Source organism: Scomber scombrus, chromosome 1 (genome assembly GCF_963691925.1).
Source record: "Scomber scombrus chromosome 1, fScoSco1.1, whole genome shotgun sequence".
NCBI lineage: Eukaryota > Metazoa > Chordata > Actinopteri > Scombriformes > Scombridae > Scomber > Scomber scombrus.
This window is the reverse complement of record NC_084970.1, coordinates 37,561,163-37,583,387: the sequence shown is the minus strand read 5'-3', so window position 1 is coordinate 37,583,387 and position 22,225 is coordinate 37,561,163. Positions and strand designations below refer to the sequence as shown.

At 38.4% G+C, this 22,225-nt stretch overlaps 1 protein-coding gene and 1 long non-coding RNA gene across 2 annotated transcripts in view; one reads left to right on the top strand and one right to left on the bottom strand.

Moving 5' to 3' along the window:
* The window catches only part of LOC133978586 (NACHT, LRR and PYD domains-containing protein 12-like), a 114,189-nt gene that overhangs the window by 63,908 nt on the left and 28,056 nt on the right, over positions 1-22,225 (bottom strand). The window contains exon 5 of the mRNA XM_062416893.1: positions 11,620-11,793. Within this exon, the coding sequence (XP_062272877.1) occupies positions 11,620-11,793 (174 nt within the window). The remainder of the gene's footprint in view (positions 1-11,619; positions 11,794-22,225) is intronic.
* On the top strand, positions 3,977-19,329 carry LOC133987706 (uncharacterized). Its single transcript, XR_009925582.1, has 3 exons — positions 3,977-4,087; positions 4,537-4,791; positions 19,158-19,329. It is a non-coding gene; the product is annotated as an uncharacterized LOC133987706 (long non-coding RNA).

Below are 22,225 nucleotides of genomic sequence, written 5' to 3'. Positions count from 1 at the left end.
TGGAGAATATTTTTTATTAGTAGTTAGTATTTAATAGTTGAATTAAAACTAGGTTTATTACATGCTACCTATGTAATAAAAAAGTGCAATTATTTATTAAATTAGTGTCCGATGATTAAAGAAAACTACAACAACCAGAATGAATTGCACGTCTCGTCCAATCAGACTGACTGTAGCCTACTGATGGGTTGTTGAGGCCAGCTGAGCACCAAAGACAAAGTTAATGAGCTGTGAATAATATCTCTTTACTGAGGCTTATTTTCATTTACACAACGTTTTTCCTCATTGAGTCTACTCAGTACTGGTGGTCTCTGATCATAAAACAAACTGAGTGTGCTGGAGTCTGTTATGTGGACCATTGTAAACTTACTTATAAAGTCTGATTGGTTGATAGATTGACAGATTGACTGATAGTTTTGTTCCACAGTATGCTGATATTTTCAAGTATTTGTTAGTATGACATTTTAAAACCCAGATTTTTTACTGTCCTTGAAGGCACCGCTATAGAAAATGAGGACACATAGTTTGTTGTCTAATGCAGATCTCCAAAGTCCACCAGATGACGATTTTTTCTAGTAACTGAGTGGGGAGCACTGGGTGATGGCCACATGGAGGGAAGTTAAACATTGTTCTTTTGCATATACTGTCCACATTGTAAATAATACAATGCTGTTTGAAAATCGGTGTTAGTACATGTACACACCATAAATATGGAGTCCAACTGTGTTTGATGCTGCTGTGCAGACTGATCACTGGGAACCTCTGAGCTCTGCTGCTGAACTCTGTGGAGAAAAACATCACGTTTAAGAACATTTAATGACTCAAATCTGCACTCAGCTTATTAAAGATGTTCTATTATGATGAGACATTTTAAATTTTTTCTCTTCTTCTATAAATTAAAAACATTCTTGTGTCTAACAATCCTTTCTGTCAGTTATAAATCTGTTCAGTCAGTTTATCAATCCTGAGATCAATAATCTGACCTTTGCTCAGCAGGGTCCATCTTTGAAGTTAGCTCAAGACAGACACATCCAAGTTAGCTGCTGCTCTGATTATTGATGTGATGTTTTCAAAGTTACACACACATATAACACTGAACTCTTTGACATGTGACTGTTGCAGAGGTGTACACTATGATGTCACTGCTGAAACTATATATTGATTCCTCTTCTCAGGAGAGTCAGATAATAACAAACTTCACTTTTAAATTCTTACCTTCCATCAGCAGGTTGTCCATCTTTAATGTCAATAGGACGATCCATAGACCAGTCACTCTTCATGGACACACAGCTGGGTTCAGGAGAGCCTGCTCCCCGCTGCTGCATCCTGATACTAATAAAACAGTTCATTCATCAATTTCAAAATATATTTTCTAATTTGAATCATAAATGTTTTTCTTTGGATTGATTAAAAGACATGAACGGGTATAAACATAGACTGGAAAAACCAAACATTGGACGATGTCACTGTGACGTCACCCAGTGGTTTGTGGACTGTCGTTTTGAAGCCTTGAGTTTGGCAATTTGACATAACTATCTTGGATTGAATGTCACCATCTTTTCGGAGCCAAAACTGACCATAATGCTAGCTCCTAGCTTGTTTAGCACAGTACCTTTACAGTCGATGGTTAACTGTGGTAATGCTGATCCTAATGCTAAATTTCACTAGTGAAAAATTCTTAACCTATTAAAACAAAATGTACTTACAAGAAAAACTGAACACATGACTCATTAGAAGATGTTTTACTACAACCAAACACTGAACAAGACTTTTTTAGGCGACCAAAATGTTACAGCCAAAATATCCACTGAGCTGCGTCTGATGGATCAGTACATGAAGGTGAGCTACAAAGGGTTTGAATCAGCTGGATTAATATTGTAATTATATCAAAGTACTGTGTGTTAAATTAAGTAAGATAAAAAATAAATAAATAAATCAGACCACAGAAAACAAAGTGAGGAGGTGTGTTACATGTCAGTGTTGTCCTGCAGAGGGCAGCAAACACCTGCCAACACTGAAGAAGAAGCTCTGTGAGAGAGGAAGATGAGTCTTTTTGAGACGAAGATGTTTCTGTCAAACTGAAAAATAATCAGCTGTCCAATCACAGCTTGGAGGCAGAGCCATGGGCGGAGCTTATCAACAGCAGCAGAGGTGAAGTCAAACATGACAGACAGCCTTTGACAATCAAAGTGTTTCTTGTGGCTGAGGGACAGTACTATTGACTGTATGTTTAGTTCCATTTGTGAGGGACTGAAAACATTCTTGTGTCTAACAATCCTTTTCTGTCAATTATAAATCTGTTCAGTCAGTTTATCAATCCTGAGATCAATATTCTGACCTTTGCTCAGCAGGGTCCATCTTTGAAGTTAGCTCAAGACAGACACATCCAAGTTAGCTGCTGCTCTGATTATTGATGTGATGTTTTCAAAGTTACACACACATATTGATATAGTGACCATGTTGGTGTCTTATAACACTGAACTCTTTGACATGTGACTGTTGCACAGGTGTACACTGTGATGTCACTGCTGAAACTATATATTGATTCCTCTTCTCAGGAGAGTCAGATAATAACAAACTTCAGTTTTAAATTTTTACCTTCTATCAGCAGGTTGTCCATCTTTAAACGTAATAGGACGATACATAGACCGGTCACTCTTCATGGACACACAGCTGGGTTCAGGTGAGTCTGCTCTCTGCTGCTGCATCCTGATACTAACAAACAATTAACAAATCAAAGAGTCTCTTTGTTAATCTGAGTTATTGTGACTTATTATTCAGTAGTTGAGTGTCAGATGTGACAGTGAGTGTGAATAATGATGGTGGAGTGATGTGAGTGGAGAACAGTGATGGACAGTTAGAGATCCTCATCTCACCTCTGAGCTTTGGTCTGGCTGTCATGTTCCCCACACAGAGAGCTTTTAGAGGGAGGGACTCCCTCCTCTCTGTCCTCACACTGATCCATAGCAGAGAAACACCTTCACACAAACACAACAACATGCTCATTCATTACAACCAGCTGCACATCACACAGGTCTGCACTGCTGTCTAACATCCTGTCATCATACATTCCACCACCAGATGGAGTCATTTATTTGTCTTCATTGTTTGGATCAGAGCTCTGAACAGGACATATCTTTGTTAATTATTTTATATCATTGTATAATATTTTCTTATTATGAAGTACATTTAAGAAATAGTCATGTAAAATGAATTCATTTAATGTTTTCATAAACCAGTCATGGTTTACTCATCATCCTCCTTTTAAAACACAGAATACTTTTATTGCTGTTTCATTAGCTTCTAACCTACTTCATCATAACAAATAGTTACATATGCATGAGGATAGTTTTATTTGTCTATATTTATGGTCGTAGTTGTTACATCTGTGATATATTTTATTTCATCTTACAAGAATGTTTCCTGTCGTTCAATCACAGTTAAATTATAAAAATGAATTTCAGCTTTGACAAAAAGTTTTTCTTATTTCTTCTGGTGTTTTGTTCTTTCCAGCAGTGCAGCAAACAAAGCAACATAACACATCACTATAACTTCCATCTCTACTGATATCAGATCATTTAAACACCTGCAGACACAGACATGATGAAATCTGTCAGTACGTTACCTTTAGATGCTGAAAATCATCTGAATGAAGCCGATGAGTGAAGGTGAAATATATCAGCAGCTTCAACCAGGAATCCAACCAGAAGAATAAACATGTAACTTACAGCAGGAGATTTTTAAGGTCTGTTGATTCACAAACAGTCTCATCTCTCTGTATTCATGTTTGATCTGAAGGTTTAAGGAAAATCTGATAACAGAATAGCAGCTCTGAACTTTGGTACAGCTGAAGTCAAACATTAATGGCAGTGTAAATATTCATTAGTTGAATCATGAAGTCTGATGATAGTTTTATATTTGTACCTTTTTATATTCTAACAACACAAAAGTTGGCAAGATGGCATTTATCTGTAGTAAATGGCCAAAATATGTGAATATGTATAAAATGAGACAAATGAATGTACGTTTCTGTCTCCATTATTAATGTTCATTAACATTATAGGTTTGTGTGTATGTGAGAACAGTAGTCTATGTTTGTCTAAAGGTGAAAAAGGGAAAGTCCACTGGGCTTTTTTTTCATTTAGCTGTATTTAGCTTCATGAGAGATTACATTGCAGTGCTCTCCAGTCCTGCTCGTTCTGTATTATGAAGCACAACAGACCAATGAAAAATATGGTCGCATCCAAAATGACCTGGATGTGTTGGTATGGGTGTCAGAGTGTGGTGTATGTGTGAGTGTGTGTGTGTGTGTGTGTGTGTGTGTGTGTGTGTGTGTGTGTGTGTGTGTACGTACATGTGAGTATGTGCAGATACAAATAGAGAATTTGAATTGTCTTACAGGTCTGCATTTATAGCATTATGTCTAAATCTCTCTCTCTCACACACACACACACACACACACACACACACACACACACACACACACACACACACACTATGACTAATGCATTCACTAACACACACATGCATTAACAGGTCGTTAAACTCAATAGAAAACGACATATAACACTTCAAATGTGCTGCACATTTACTTTTTATGTTTTTGAGCTTTGAATGTGTGTGTAAGTATGTCAGTGTGTGTTAGTGTGTCAGTGTGTGTAAGTGTGTCAGTGTGTGTGAGATAGATAAAGAGAGAGAGAAATTTAGACAAAAATCAATATAAATGATCAATTTGTATCTGCACATACACACATACATTACACACTCTGACACCCATACCAACACATCCAGGTCATTTTGGATGCAACCACATTTTTCATTGGACCGTTCTTGCATGTTGTGTGGGCCTTCTAGTGTTTTGCTGGCCTGCAGTGGATCTTCCTGTTACATCTGAAATGCATACACATTTTAATTTAATTGGATAACATGTCTTCTGTTGCGAGCATGAACTTCAGTTCCTCAGAAGAACATACAGTGAAACATCTACAGGTTCACTGTTATTACCTGGTTCAGAAAACTGCAAGTCATCAAGATATCAGCCATCCAATGAGACTCACAGGAAAACCACTGAGACACTGAAAGAAAAACAGAATGGGTCAAAATTAAGATGCTGCAATAAAAAGTTTATCTGCCAACAATACATACATTCATAGTGTCAGGCCAAAATAGTGGAAGTCCAAGAAATGGGCATGTAGTTAGAGTAGACACAATATCTGCAACACATAAACATTGTGCACTCAGGACTATAGTGATGTATGGCTAAGCTGATATAAGCTTATGGTAGATATATCTGCATCACAGTATATGTCAGCTGATGTGTAACATTACTTTGCAGTAATTTAGAAACAGTGTCAATATTACAAACGGCACTCTCTGATGTTTGGTGGCCTGCTCTGGTAGCTGCAGCCTCACATCACACACATGCTCTCAACTCGCTCAGCTACTGTTTGTTTTCATTTTTAAAAATACAGAGCTTGTAATACACTGTTGTTTTGCTTCTGTGTTAAAAAAGGCCTTCAGCATAGCCACACACAACAAGAAATAAAAAGTAATTACAGTGGACTTATACTCTAATGACAATCATAATACTGGTGTAACATAGATATTTGCTGAGGCTCATGTGTCTACAACTGTATAAAAGAGACTGAGACACAACATGTATGAGATCTGTGACAGAGAGCACACAGGCAGCATTAAAGTCAGTTAGCTTTAATTGGATCAGTGAGAAAAGTAAAGGCGGCTAAATGACTTTATGGCTCTAACTTAATATTTAACAGAGCATTGTCTCTCTATATTTATTTTCTCTGACCTCCTTGCTTTAACTGTTAAGACATGATAACGTTAGCTTCAGTAGTTCTGGGCATGTTTCTACAAATCTTTGGTTTATTTTACAGTCCATCAAACTCACTGATTCACTGATTAACATACTTATAATATACTTAACGTTAGCATACCTAGCATCATCAACATGGTTTTGTTATCTACATAAAGTCACCTTTAGGAAGAAATATCTGTCACCATATTCAAACAAATGTTATTTTATGTCCACATTAAATCAGCAAGGTAAACACTGGCTGCTGCTGGTGTTAAAAAGTGTTAAACAGAAAAGAAAAACGTTACGAGACGCTGTTTATATCTGCAGTGTGAAATGTTTGTCTTCACATTATTAACAAAAGTACATAACACTGTGTTCATTTATCACAAAGCTAATATAAAGTAATAAAAACTCTCACCTGTCTTTCTCTCAGAGGACACACGGTGACGCTGTCTGTTGGGAACCGTTACAACCGTTACGACCGTTACATTTTAAATGATTGAACCTTCCTGCAGGGGGCGCTCCTCTCTCCTCCTTCCTCACTGTCTCTGTCTAAAGGCCACTAGGATGTATTTTTGTCATTACACACATAACTTTATAAGATTTCCACTCATTTATAAAAATAAAAAAAATCACAATTTTTTGTTCACAGCATATGGTGCTTAATTTAGGATATGAGACCCCCCCGCTCCTTTAAAATGGGTTCACCCACGTCTCTACTTTAAGACCAGCACATTGAATCAACATTGATTTAATGTGCTGTCCATAAAATTCAACCTTGCTAAAATATTCCCAGTTCAGTAGATACTCAATCCCAGCCCTCCTACCGCTGTGGCAGTGAGTTTATCACAGTGACCGTGCAGCAGCAGCAGCAGCAGCAGCAGCAGAAGAAGAAGACTTCTCCTCACTGGAAACACTTCTTGGGGTTTACCGCCATCTGGTGGCCGTAAGTGTGTACTGTCTCTCACACACTGCAGGGAAATCTCCACACAACTTCTAACAGGAACATAAACCTGACCCGTACGACAGGTCATAAACTAAATTAATTACTTTACTAAATTAAATTAATTAAACCCTACAAACACTGTTCATCATCACGTTTTGTTACACTGTTCAACTCAGCTTCTTCTAACACAATAAACATTTATAAACCATTTTCTATTTTACTAAATAAAATACATTAACTGCTAAACATTTTGCACTAAAGGCCTTTCTTCATACTGTTATATTATCAGCTGGTCGCTAGTGTTCAAATATATAAACAACATAAATAAAAGTGTAATTAATTTGGTCAGAACTCACCAAAACCTCTGGGGCTTATTGAAGGTGCTTTTTAAACAAATCCCGACCAGGCAGGTCTTGTTTTTCAGATGCTATATTAACTCTTTTTAGAAGTATTTTTCTCTCCATTTCTACTCTGCTGCTTGTTTCTGCCTCTCTGCTCTGTGAGCTTCTGCTGTATCAGGAAGGTGCAAAGATCTCTTAAAAGAAGTGTCACTATGACTTTTAAAGGCTTTAACTGTCCCCATTCATTTATTATCAAACTATATTTTAACTGACTTAATGAACTAATTATGTACATTAACTTATTTAATCTATTCATGGATTTGAATGTGTTTGTGAAATGTTTGTTTGTCTGATTTTAATGTGGGTTACACCTTGTTTTTACAGTTTACCATATCGGACTGTAACTGAAGTCAAAACCAGTCTAACCTGTAGAAAGAAACCCAGTCAGTGTCAGATATCAAACATCACATGATGTAGTTCTACTATCTGTCCACTAGATGGAGCCAACTGAACATCTAATGAGCTAAAGATCAGCTCAGCATCATCAGCTGCTGTTAGTATCTCTAACCAACAACATCACTCAGCAGTTTGGTTCAACTTGACTTTGATGCTTTTTTATCCAAAACACAAACATCTGACATCTCTGAGTTTATTTTTAGCTTCAGATTTTCTAATTTCTTTCATTACAGGTGTCTTTGAGTCTGATGTTTAACCTTTGGACAGCTACTTTGTGTTTATCTCAGCCTTGATCAGAAGAAGAGAGGACAGATGTGGAGCTCAAATAAAGTCATATAATGTAATTTATAATAATGTGTCAGATATTGTTTTTCCAGCTTGTTTTGCAGAATCTGAACAAATATTCACTGCCAACCTTCACAGATGTTAGTTTGTGTTGTGAATGTTGTATTACTTGTTTGATGTCTTTAATACCTTACATCAGGGGTCAGCAACAAGGTTTAACCATGGGCCAGTTTATTCAGGATCTTTCATTGGGGGGCTGTTAACTGCTGCAGTGGAAACTTTTCTTTGAATTCATTGAAGAATAAAATAGATTTATTACACTGTCAAGGACTGTATCTGAGGGGGAAATGGCATCAAAACACCATTTCTGTTGGACTGTCAAACATTTGTGTTTGTGAAGAACAAACTTGTTCTTTAATTTCAATTACGTTTATTAGACTTAATTTCAGCACCTTTACTGTTCAAATAGAAGGTCACAACCATTATTTTAATGCATCTCCTGGTGTTTGGGCAGGGTTAGATGTAACCTGTTTTCAGTTTTTGACCTTTTTTTCTAATCTTTGATTTATGCTGAAATATTGGATCATTTGAACATTTATTGAAATGAAACCATGTGAGAAGTTTAGAGGGAAAAATCACTATTTAGTGGAGCTGTTAACAACTCATAGACATCTGAAATGTGAGCCGACTACACACTGCTTTTTGTATGACCTCAAAAGACAAAAAGGTTGGAAACCACTGGTTTCATCATTAACAATGTGTTGTATTTTAAAAGTTTGTTATATTTTTATATTATCCATTGTATCAGTAAAGTGAGGATGCTTTCAACAATGATTACATTAATAGTTTTTATTGATAACGGTGAGATAAAATACATATGAGAAGCACAAAAACACTGTGGGCTTCCACATCTGGACAGATGTTATTTGATTAAAACATGAATAAAGCTGCATGCTGCTCATTGGATCCTGACAGTAACAACAGCAGAGTCAACTGAGAGTAATCAATGAATCACGTAGAAGGAAAAATAACTGAATGTTTGAGTCTGAGACAGATCTGCTTCACAGTGCAGAGTGTGTGTGATGTTTGATTTCAGCAGCTGATCTTCAGTCAGCAGAGTTTCTGTCCACAGGAGAGACTCTCCCTCCTACAGAGACACAGAGAGACTCTCCCTCCTACAGAGACACAGAGAGACTCTCCCTCTTACAGAGGACACAGAGACACTGAGGAACCAGACCAGACTCCAAATCCAGCATTCAGAGGTTCAGTGAATGTGGTGTTGAAGGTGTGGAGGTGGATCAGTGTGTCAGAGGAGACTCTGTAGAAGGACAGAGTGCCAGCAGGACAGTCCACATACACTGCTACTCTGTTAGAGAAGAAGGAGGAGGAGGAGGAGGAGGAGGAGATGGATGTTTTTTTGTTATTGTGCCAGACAGAGTAACAACCATCATCAGAGCAGTCCAGACTCCAGGACTGATCATTCCTTCCAAACTCACAGTCATCTCTGCATCCTCTCCTGCTGATTCCTCTGTAACTCACTGATGTAAAAACTGTTCCTGTCCACTCGACCTCCCAGTAACAGCGACCAGTCAGATCATTTCTACACAGCAGCTGAGGCCAGCAGTCAAATCTGTCTGGATGATCAGGATATGACTGATCCTCTTCCACACATGTCACCTTCCCGTTGTTGTCAGACAGTCTGAGTTCTCTGTTCGTTGTGTTTGGATCCAGTTCCAGTTCACAGGCATCTGATGGAGAGAACGAAACACAATACAGCTGCAGTTTATCATCTGTTGACTTATGTTTGTCTGAATGTAAATTCTACAGTTCAGTTGGAACATGAACAGTCAACATGACAGTGATATTCAGTAATATTCATGTTTTTTAATCAAATTTAGTGTAAAGTGAAAGTCTTTGCACAAGTCTGTTATTTTCATCTCAAACTGTCTTCTGTTACAAACACATTTTTGTCCAAATGCTCCAAACAGCTGAAGTCAGTATGAATGAATAAACTTCATCTGCCGGAGAGACATGAGGGACATTTTGGAGCAGGTAGCGCCACCACGTGGACATTTATAATACATTTCTCTTTTTACTCCTGAACTGTGATGAACAGAAAGACATTTCTGTTTCATGGATTCATTGGTTGAAGATAGATGTCAGTTTAGGCCACGCCCATTTCTGCCAAAACACATTTTCCATCATTTTGGACTTTTTTCACTTCTTTTACATATTTCATCCAGTTTTTCTTCAAAGTTCTCATGAATCAAACTGAAAACACACTCACACTTCCTCAGACCAGGTTTCAGTGTCTGCAGTCCACCATGGTCCATCCTGGAGGAAGAGACAAAGACACAATCAGGTTCATACACCTTCACTCATATCCACCATTAAACATGAACCAGAGTCCCTCAATTAGTCAGAGTGTCTGTCCATCTGTCCATACCTGAGAGTGTCCATCTGTCTGTCCATACCTGAGTGTCCATCTGTCTGTCCATGCCTGAGAGTGTCCATCTGTCTGTCCATACCTGAGAGTGTCCATCTGTCTGTCCATGCCTGAGTGTCCACCTGTCTGTCCATACCTGAGAGTGACCACCTGTCTGTCCATACCTGAGAGTGACCATCTGTCTGTCCATACCTGAGAGTGACAACCTGTCTGTCTGTACCTGAGAGTGTCCATCTGTCCATACCTGAGAGTGTCTCCTCTGTCCATACCTGAGAATGTCCATCTGTCCATACCTGAGAGTGTCCATCTGTCTGTCCGTACCTGAGAGTGACCACCTGTCTGTCTGTACCTGAGAGTGTCCATCTGTCCATACCTGAGCGTGTCCTCTCTGTCCATACCTGAGAGTGTCCATCTGTCTGTTCATACCTGAGACTGTCCACCTGTCTGTCCATACCTGAGAGTGTCCACCTGTCTGTCCATACCTGAGAGTGTCCAGTCTCCAGTGTGGATCCTCCAGTCCAGCAGATAATAGCTTCTCTCCTGAGTCTCCTGGATGATTGTATCTCAGGTCCAGCTCTCTCAGATGGGAGGGGTTGGAGCTCAGAGCTGAGGCCAGAGAAGCACAGCCTTCCTCTGTGATCAGACATCCTGACAGACTGAACACACATAACAGTTCATCTAATGAGCTTAAAAACATTCTCCACTCAATAAACAGTATTTTGTCCTCCAAGCCTTTATATTTGTCTGTAACATTTTATTTGCAGTATTTTCCATAAAATGTCAAATGCAAACACAATCATGTGCAACATTTCCTGAGCAAAAAATATACTTTGTATCTTTACCTGCATGTAAAGGACATGACAGCAATCCTATGTGGTATATTTTCTGTTATTAATTCGATTATACTAGATTTTCATGACATTATGCACACGGAGTCTACATTGAAAATTAAATGACAGAACATATATCTACATACATGTAGATGTAACTAACATGTTGGCATGAAATATAAACTATAAACTAAGGTTAAGCCAAAATATTACTTCAAATACACAGTCACCTGAGAGTTTCCAGTCCACAGTGTGGACTCTCCAGTCCAGCAGAAAGCTTATTCACTCCTGAATCCTGCAGGTTGTTGTTACTCAGGTCCAGATCTCTCAGACTAGAGGACTGGGAGCTGAAAACTGAGGACAGAGCTGCACAGCTTTTCTCTGAGAGGCTACAGTAACTCAACCTGGAAAAGGATTTAAATAAGTTAATTCACAGATCCAAAATATAAAAGGTCAGAACTTGGTGGGTATACCTTTACAGATTACAGTTGAATCCTGACCTGAGGGTTTCCAGTCCACAGTGTGGACTCTCCAGTTTAGCAGAAAGCTGCTTCACTCCTGAATCCTGCAGGTTGTTGTTACTCAGGTCCAGATCTCTCAGACTAGAGGACTGGGAACTGAGAACTGAGGACAGAGCTGCACAGCTTCTCTCTGAGAGGTTACAGCCACTCAACCTGAAGAACAATCAGCAGAACAACATAAAACATTATTTTTCTTCTCTGAGCAAAGATTAAACCACAGTAGTCTGTATAATTCCGTGTGCACCTACAGAGCTTTGTTGGAGGCTTTGACCACTGGCAGCAGCCTCAGAAGAGCCTCCTCTGAAGCAGAGTATTTCTTCAGGTCAAACACATCCAGATCTTCTTCTGATGACAGTAAGATGAAGACCAGAGCTGACCACTGAGCAGGAGACAGTTTATCTGTGGAGAGACCTCCTGATCTCAGGTACTGTTGGATCTCCTCCACTAGAGAACGATCATTCAGTTCATTCAGACAGTGGAACAGATTGATGCTTCTCTCTGCAGACACATTCTCACTGATCTTCTTCTTGATGTACTCAACTGTTTTCTGATTGGTCTTTAAGCTACTTCCTGTCTGTGTCAGCAGACCTCGTAGGAGAATCTGATTGGTCTGCAGTGAAAGACCCAGGAGGAAGCGGAGGAACAAGTCCAGGTGTCCATTTGGACTCTTTAAGGCCTCGTCCACAGCACTCTGGTAGAAACGGGTTGATTTGTCTCTGAACCATGTAAACCACCAGGATGTTGTTTGTTTTTCTTCCAGCAGATTTACTCCAGACTTGATGAATGTCAGATGGACATGAAGAGCAGCCAGAAACTCCTGAAGGCTCAGATGGACGAAGCAGAACACCTTGTCCTGGTACAGCCCTCTCTCCTCTTTAAAGACCTGTGTGAACACTCCTGAGTACACTGAGGCTGCTTTGATATCGATGCCACACTCTGTCAGGTCTGATTCATAGAAGATCAGGTTGCCTTTCTGCAGTTCCTCAAAAGCCAGTTTTCCCAGAGACTCAATCATCTTCCTGCTCTCTGGACTCCAGTGTGGATCTGTCTCTGCTCCTCCATCATACTTGATGTTCTTCAGTTTGGACTGAAGCACCAGGAAGTGGATGTACATCTCAGTCAGGGTCTTGGGCACCTCTCCTCTCTCACTGCTTTTCAACACATCCTCCAGAACTGTAGCAGTGATCCAGCAGAAGACTGGGATATGGCACATGATGTGGAGGCTTCGTGATGTCTTGATGTGGGAGATGATGGTGCTGGCCTGCTCCTCATCTCTGAATCTCTTCCTGAAGTACTCCTCCTTCTGTGGATCAGTGAACCCTCTGACCTCTGTCACCATGCCAACACACTCAGGAGGGATCTGATTGACTGCTGCAGGTCGTGTGGTTATCCACAGGCGAGCAGAGGGAAGCAGTTTCCCCCTGATGAGGTTTGTCAGCAGCACATCCACTGAGGTGGACTCTGTAACATCAGTCAGGATCTCATTGTTGTGGAAGTCCAGAGGAAGTCGACACTCATCCAGACCGTCAAAGATGAACACAACCTGGAACTCTTCAAACCTGCAGATTCCTGCTTCTTTGGTTTCAGTAAAGAAGTGATGAACAAGTTCCACCAAGCTGTACTTTTTCTCTTTCAGCACATTCAGCTCTCTGAAAGTGAATGGAAATGTGAAGTGTATGTCCTGGTTGGCTTTGTCTTCAGCCCAGTCCAGAGTGAACTTCTGTGTTAAGACTGTTTTCCCAATGCCAGCCACTCCCTTTGTCATCACTGTTCTGATTGGTTCATCTCTTCCAGGTGAGGCTTTAAAGATGTCTTCTTGTCTGATTGTTGTTTCTGGTCTGTCTGGTTTCCTGGATGCTGTTTCAATCTGTCTGATCTCATGTTCATCATTGACCTCTGCAGTCCCTCCCTCTGTGATGTAAAGCGGTGTGTAGATCTGATTCAGAAGGGTTGGGTTTCCTGCTTTAGCGATCCCCTCAAACAAACACTGGAACTTCTTCTCCAGGTTAGACTTGAGTTTACGTCGACACTTTGCAGCACCAGTTCCTGAATGAACAAACAACAAATGAAATCAGTGAGTGGATCCTACAGAAAGTCTAGAAATCTGACCATGTAAGTGTGTCAGTGTAGTTTTTCCTCCTCCATCAGTTTTATTCAGCTCATCAGTGGAGTACAAACAGCCTCTGATCTGATGCAGATGTGTGCAGCATATTTATAGCAGAGTTTGAAATATAAACCTCTCCCATGTTGCCTCCATTTCCTCTCCATCATGTTAAATCTGTTAAAATCCTCTTACTGCTCTGGAGACGCTCAGCAAGCTCCTCCTGCTTCATTCTCCTCAGGAAGTGCACTGTGATCTTCAGAAATGCCTCTCTGCTTCTCCTCCTCTGCTCTTCCTCCTCACAGTCCAACACCTCCTCATCCTCACTCTGACTCTCTAAGCATTCTGGGTCATCTGGCATCAGACCCCTCTGGACTCTCTTCAGCTCATTCTTCACAAAAGTGACGATGTTCTCCTCCAGAAGCTGGAACAGAAAGATAAAATGAACATTTCATTTAATCCTACAACAACCAGAATTAATTGCACGTCTCGTCCAATCAGACTGACTGTAGCCTACTGATGGGTTGTTGAGGCCAGCTGAGCACCAAAGACAAAGTTAATGAGCTTTGAATATCTCTTTACTGAGGCTTATTTTCATTTACAAAACGTGTTTTCCTCATTGAGTCTACTCAGTACTGGTGGTCTCTGATCATAAAACAAACAGTGTGCTGGATTCAGTTATGAGGACCATTGTAAACTTCAGAAGAAGAGGCTTTCCTGGGCCATGAAACACCACCAATGGACTACTGAAGACTTGAAGAAGCTGTTATGGACTGATGAATCAAAATGTAAAATATTCTGTTCATCACGCAGGAGTTTTGTAGCCGTGGAAAGGATGGTTCCTCAGTGTGTGACATTAACTGTTAAACATGGAGGAGGAAGGATGGTTCCTCAGTGTGTGACATTAACTGTTAAACATGGAGGAGGAAGCATGATGGTCTGATGTTGTTCTGGATCCAGGGTCGGCTACCACAGCATTCTGCAGCGATGCCATGCAGAACCCTCTGGTATGCACGTAGTTGGTCAGGGGTTCATCCTACAGCAAGATAATGACCCAGAACATAACTCCAAGCTAGGACACAACTACCTTAGGAACAAAGAGCAAGATGGTGAGCTTGAAAACATTTTTTCAATAAAAAAAATGGAAAAATAGTAGTGTCTTTTAGTAGTTATATTGTTTCATTTATTCCTTATTTTATCTTTATCTTTGTTTTCATACCTTACATTTCTGGTTTAACTCACTTTACTTATTATCTTTTTTCATCTTTTATTGTCTTTTATTTTATTTGGCCATTTTGAATTCTGGTGTTTCCTCATCGTAGATTCATGAGAGTTATGATCATGAGTGTTTCTTCAGTTCCTTTTATCATTTTTAACATGGTCATTTATAGTTTGTGCATAGATAAGGCGTGGTTGTATGTTTCTGTGTAAAGCACTTTCTTTTACATCACATTTTTATGACAAGTGCCATACAAATAAAGTCTGATTGATTAATTATTCGTTGATTAATTATACTTTTTTTCCCAAAGTATGCTGATATTTTAAAGTATTTATTATTATGATATTTTACTATACACTTTTTCCTACCAGTAGTGTAACATGGAGTTTTTTAGATGGCACCACTACAGAAAATGAGGACACATAGTTTGTCTAGTGCACATCTCCAAAGTCCACCAGATGACAAACTTTTGCAAGTAACTAAAAGGTGTGTTAGTACATGTACACACCATAAATATGGAGTCCAGCTGTGCTTGATGCTGCTGTGCAGACTGATCACTGGGAACCTCTGAGCTCTGCTGCTGTACTCTGTGGAGAAAACATCACGTTTAAGGACATTTAATGAATCAAATCTGCACACAGCTGTTGTGCTGTTATGATGAGCCATTTCTCTTCTTCTATAAATGAAAAACATTCTTGTGTCTAACAATCCTTTCTGTCAGTTATAAATCTGTTCAGTTAGTTTATCAATCCTGAGATCAATATTCTGACCTTTGCTCAGCAGGGTCCATCTTTGAAGTTAGCTCAAGACAGACACATCCAAGTTAGCTGCTGCTCTGATTATTGATGTGATGTTTTCAAAGTTACACACATATTGATATAGTGACCATGTTGGTGTCTTATAACACTGAACTCTTTGACATGTGACTGTTGCACAGGTGTAAACTGTGATGTCACTGCTGAAACTATATATTGATTCCTCTTCTCAGGAGAGTCAGATAATAACAAACTTCACTTTTAAATTCTTACCTTCCATCAGCAGGTTGTTCATCTTTAAACATAATAGGAAGCCTCATAGACCCTTCACTCTTCATGGACACACAGCTGGGTTCAGGAGAGTCTGCTCTTTGCTGCTGCATCCTGATACTAATAAAACAGTTCATTCAACAATTCAACATGTTTTGATTTGAATGGCATCATAAACATTTAGTTTGGATTATTTAGAAGATAGGAGGGGGGAGAAGAAGAAGAAGAAGAAGAAGAGTTGCATGAAAGAACAGACAAGACAACCAACACTGAAATATAACACACCTTTTCACGTGTACACTGTGATGTCACTGCTGAAACTATATATTGATTCATCTTCTCAGGAGAGTCAGATAATAAAAAACTTCACTTTTAAATTCTTACCTTCCATCAGCAGGTTGTCCATCTTTAAAGCTAATAGGAAGCCTCATAGACCAGTCCCTCTTCATGGACACACAGCTGGGTTCAGGAGAGTCTGCTCTCTGCTGCTTTATCCTGATACAAACAAACAATTAACAAATCAAAGAGTTTAAAAAGATGAATTTTGAGCAGACTGTCAGCAGCTGAAGTTTTAGAAGCAGAATGAAAATCAGTAAGAAGACAGTGGATGAGAAACGTTCTGCTGTTCATCAAAATGTCATCCGAAGAAAGATGCTGTCTCATCTTAGTTGATTAGTTGACTAATCAGTGGTTGAGCTCTTTGTTAACTCACAAAGTTAGTAGTTCATTCTGAGTGATTGTGACTTATTATTCAGTAGTTGAGTGTCAGATGTGACAGTGAGTGTGAATAATGATGGTGGAGTGATGTGAGTGGAGAACAGTGATGGACAGTTAGAGATCCTCATATCACCTCTGAGCTTTGGTCTGGCTGTCATGTTCCCCACACAGAGAGCTTTTAGAGGGAGGGACTCCCTCCTCTCTGTCCTCACACTGATCCATAGCAGAGAAACACCTTCAAACAAACACAACAACATGCTCATTCATTACAACCAGCTGCACATCACACAGGTCTGCACTGCTGTCTAACATCCTGTCATTATTCATTCCACCACCAGATGGAGCCAAAGTAAGAACTTATAGTTAAATAACTTTTCGAATGTTTCAGTGACTTTTCATTTGTCAGTATGGGGACACATCTCAGTTTAAATGGAGATGATCTGGTGGTGGAGTCAGCTACATGGAACAAGACATGAAAGTACTGACCAGGTGAATTCAGATCCACATCCTGTCACAGAGTCATTCTACCTTCACCTGCAGAGGAAACACAGAGAGAGAAACTGCAGCTGATCCTCCTTCATCACTCTCAGTTTTCGCAATAATCTGTTTTAGTCATTGCTGTTTTAATCAGAGACTGTACTGAATTACTTCTGTTCTGTCTGTGTGTAACTTTAACAGACTATTAGTTGAATGTAATCGTGGGGTTAATGTTGCAGTTTAACATGATGTCCAATTGATTTTATTTGTCTTCATTGTTTGGATCAGTGCTCTGAACAGGACATATCTTTGTTAATTATTTTATACCATTGTATAATATTTTCTTATTATTATGAGTTTAAGTAATAGTGATGTAAAATGAATTCATTTGTTTTCTTTTAAAACACAGAACGTAGATACTTTTATTGCTGTTTCATTAGCTTCTAACCTACTTCATCATAACAAATAGTTACATATGCATGAGGATAGTTTTATTTGTCTATATTTATGGTCGTAGTTGTTACAGCTGTGATATATTTTATTTCATCTTGCAAGAATGTTTCTTGTCTTTCAATCACAGTTAAATTATAAAAATGAATTTCCTGTTCATTCCAGCAGTGCAGCCATCAAAGCAACATAACACATCACTATAACTTCCATCTCTACTGATATCAGATCATTTAAACACCTGCAGACACAAACATGATGAAATCTGTCAGTTACGTTACCTTTAGATGCTGAAAATCATCTGAATGAAGCCGATGAGTGAAGGTGAAATATATCAGCAGCTTCAACCAGGAATCCAACCAGAAGAATAAACATGTAACTCACAGCAGGAGATTTTTAAGGTCTGTTGATTCACAAACAGTCTCATCTCTCTGTATTCATGTTTGATCTGAAGGTTTAAGGAAAATCTGATAACAGAATAGCAGCTCTGCCCTGAAGTCAAACATTAATGGCAGTGTAAATATTCATTAGTTGAATCATGAAGTCTGATGATAGTTTTATATTTTTACCTTTTTATATTCTAACAACACAAATGTTGGCAAGATGGAATTTATCTGTAGTAAATGTCCAAAATATGTGAATATGTATAAAATGAGACAAATGAATGTACGTTTCTGTCTCCATTATTAATGTTCATTAACATAATAGGTTTGTGTGTATGTGAGAACAGTAGTCTATGTTTGTTTAAGGTGTTAATGAGTGTTCAAGGTGAAAATGGGAAAGTTCACTGCTGATAATAACAAACAGAAAACTGATTACAGCAGATAAAAAACACACAACACCACCTGGATTCCTTCTCTGAAGCAGTCACACTGCACCAACCAATACTCAAAAAGTGATCATCAACATTTTAAAATTACATTTCAAGACTCACTGGGAGCTGATAGGGATTTGAAAAACGTATGATATGTTCCTCCTACAAGTTTCAAACAAGAGTTTTTAATATTTGATGAGAGGAAATGTCATTCTGGGTTGAGTTTAGATCTGTGATGATAATCTATATTCCATCTATTTAATATTCAAATAAATAAATGGTTTTGGTGGTAACGATTTAGAAGAGTATTTTCAGTCTAAATGTGATATAAAATATAAATCTAAAGTTGGGATTCATTGGGATTTTTGTTGTTTTCTAATTTGTTCTTATTTCCATTTCTTTTACAGTTAAATAACTCATAAATATGTTTAAAGGCCTAAAAATGTCCCCTGTTCAAAAAACTAAACTTTAGTTAGCCTAAAAAATGACTCTTTCATACATTCCCGTGTACATTTATAGCATTATGTCTAAATCTCTCTCTCTTTGAGCTTTGAAGGTGTGTGTGTGAGAGAGAGATAAAGAGAGAGAGACATTTAGACAACATGCTATAAATACAGACCTGCAAATCAATATGAATTATCAATTTGTATCTGCACATACACACATTTACATACACACATACATTACACACTCTGACACCCATACCAACACATCCAGGTCATTTTGGATGCAACCACATTTTTCATTGGTCTGCTGTGCTTCATAATACAGAACAAGCAGGACTGGGGAATTCTCCCATAGGAGAATATAGGAGAATATTATCAGTGCACCATGTAAATACTGATTATTATTTGGTTATTCACCATTATGGTGTTGATCAGACAGATCTATAAAGAGGCAATGCAAAACAAGTTGTAACTATAACAGAGTTACAACTTGATAAGATACTGCAATAAAAAGTTTATCTGCAATATATTGATATTGACTCTCCTCAGGTCTTGGTGTTTGTTTTCAGCAGAAACTCTTCCACTCTGTCTGCTCTCTGATGTTTGGTGGCCTGCTCTGGTAGCTGCAGCCTCACATCACACACATGCTCTCAACTCGCTCAGCTACTGGATGTTTTCATTTAAAAAAATACAGAGCTTGTTATACACTGTTGTTTTGCTTCTGTGTTAAAAAAGGCCTTCAGCATAGCCACACACAACAAGAAAAAAAAGTAATTACAGTGGACTTAAGACTCTAATGATAATCATAATACTGGTGTAACATAGATATTTGCTGAGGCTCATGTGTCTACAACTGTATAAAAGAGACTGAGACACAATATGTATGAGATCTGTGACAGAGAGCACACAGGCAGCATTAAAGTCAGTTAGCTTTAATTGGATCAGTGAGAAAAGTAAAGGCGGCTAAATGACTTTATGGCTCTAACTCAATATTTAACAGAGCATTGTCTCTCTACCTTTATTTTCTCTGACCTCCTTGCTTTAACTGTTAAGACATGATAACATTAGCTTCAGTAGTATTGGGCATGTTTCTACAAATCTTTGGTTTATTTTACAGTCCATCAAACCCACTGATTAACTTATTAACATACTTATAATATACTTAACGTTAGCATACCTAGCATCATCAACACGGTTTTGTTAACTACATAAAGTCACCTTTAGGGAGAAATATCTGTCACCATATTCAAACAAATATTATTTTATGTCCACATTAAATCAGCAAGGAAAACACTGGCTGCTGCTGGTGTTAAAAAGTGTTAAACAGAAAAGAAAAACGTTACGAGACCCTGTTTATATCTGCAGTGTGAAATGTTTGTTTTCATATTATTAACTAAAGTACATAACACTGTGTTCATTTATCACAAAGCTAATATAAAGTAATAAAAACTCTCACCTGTCTTTCTCTCAGAGGACACACGGTGACGCTGTCTGTTGGGAACCGTTACAACCGTTACGACCGTTACATTTTAAATGATTGAACCTTCCTGCAGGGGGCGCTCCTCTCTCCTCCTTCCTCACTGTCTCTGTCTACAGGCAACTTGGAGATGTTTTTGTCATTACACATTACACACATAACTTTATAAGATTTACACACATTTATTTAAAAAAAAAAACCGCAATCTGTTCTTCACAGCATATGGTGCTTAATTTAGGATATGAGACCCCCCCCCCCCCCTCCTGTAAAATGGTCTCACCCACTTCTCTACTTTAAAAACAGCACATTGAATCAACATTGATTTAATGTTGGCATTTCAACCATAAAATTCAAACTTAATTCAATGTTGATTCAATGACATTTTTTCAACAGTAAAAACAGTCAAAATAAACAAAATATCAACCAAAAGTCAACCTTACTGTCTATAATTCAACGTTGAATTAACATCTTTTGCTATTTGTGAAGATATTCCCAGTTCAGTAGAAACTCAATCCCAGCCCTCCTACCGCTGTGGCAGTGAGTTTATCACAGTGACCGTGCAGCAGCAGCAGCAGCAGAAGAAGAAGACTTCTCCTCACTGGAAACACTTCTTGGGGTTTACCGCCATCTGGTGTCCGTAAGTGTGTACTGTCTCTCACACACTGCGGGACAATCTCCACACAACTTCTAACAGGAACATAAACCTGACCAGTACGATAGGTCATAAACAAAATTAATTACTTTACTAAATTAAATTAATTAAACTCTACAAACACTGTTCATCATCACGTTTTGTTACACTGTTCAACTCAGCTTCTTCTAACACAAAAAACATTTATAAACTATTTTCCTTAATCAAAAAAATACATTAACTGCTAAACATGTTGTACTAAAGGCTTTCTTCATACTATTATATTATCAGCTGGTCGCTAGTGTTCAAATATATAAACAACATAAATAAAAGTGTAATTAAATTGGTCAGAACTCACCAAAACCTCTGTGGCTTATTGAAGGTGCTTTTTAAGCAAATCCCAACCAGGCAGGTCTTGTTTTTCAGATGCTATATTAACTCTTTTTAGAAGCATTTTTCTCTCTTTTTCTCCTCTGCTGCTTGTTTCTGCCTCTCTGCTCTGTGAGCTTCTGCTGTATCAGGAAGGTGCAAAGTTCTCTTAAAAGAAGCGTCACTATGACTTTTAAAGGCTTTAACTGTCCCCATTCATTTATCATCAAACCATGTTTTAACTGACTTAATTAATTAATTATGTACATTTTAACTTATTTAATCTATTTATGGATTATAATGTATTATTTGTGTTAGTTTGTCTGATTTTAATGTGGGTTACACCTTGTTTTTGCAGTTTACCATATCGGACTGTAACTGAAGTCAAAACCAGTCTAACCTGTAGAAAGAAACCCAGTCAGTGTCAGATATCAAACATCACATGATGTAGTTCTACTATCTGTCCACTAGATGGAGCCAACTGAACATCTAATGAGCTAAAGATCAGCTCAGCATCATCAGCTGCTGTTAATATCTCTGACCAACAACATCACTCAGCAGTTTGGTTCAACTTGACTTTGATGCTTTTTCATCCAAAACACAAACATCTGACATCTCTGTGTTTATTTTTAGCTTCAGATTTTCTAATTTCTTCCATTACAGGTGTCTTTGAGTGTGATGTTTGACCTTTGGACAGCTACTTTGTGTTTATCTCAGCCTTGATCAGAAGGAGAGAGGACAGATGTGGAGCTCAAATAAAGTCATATAATGTAATTTATAATAATGTGTCAGATATGATTTTTCCAGCTTGTTTTGCAGAATCTGAACAAATATTCACTGCCAACCTTCACATATGTTAGTT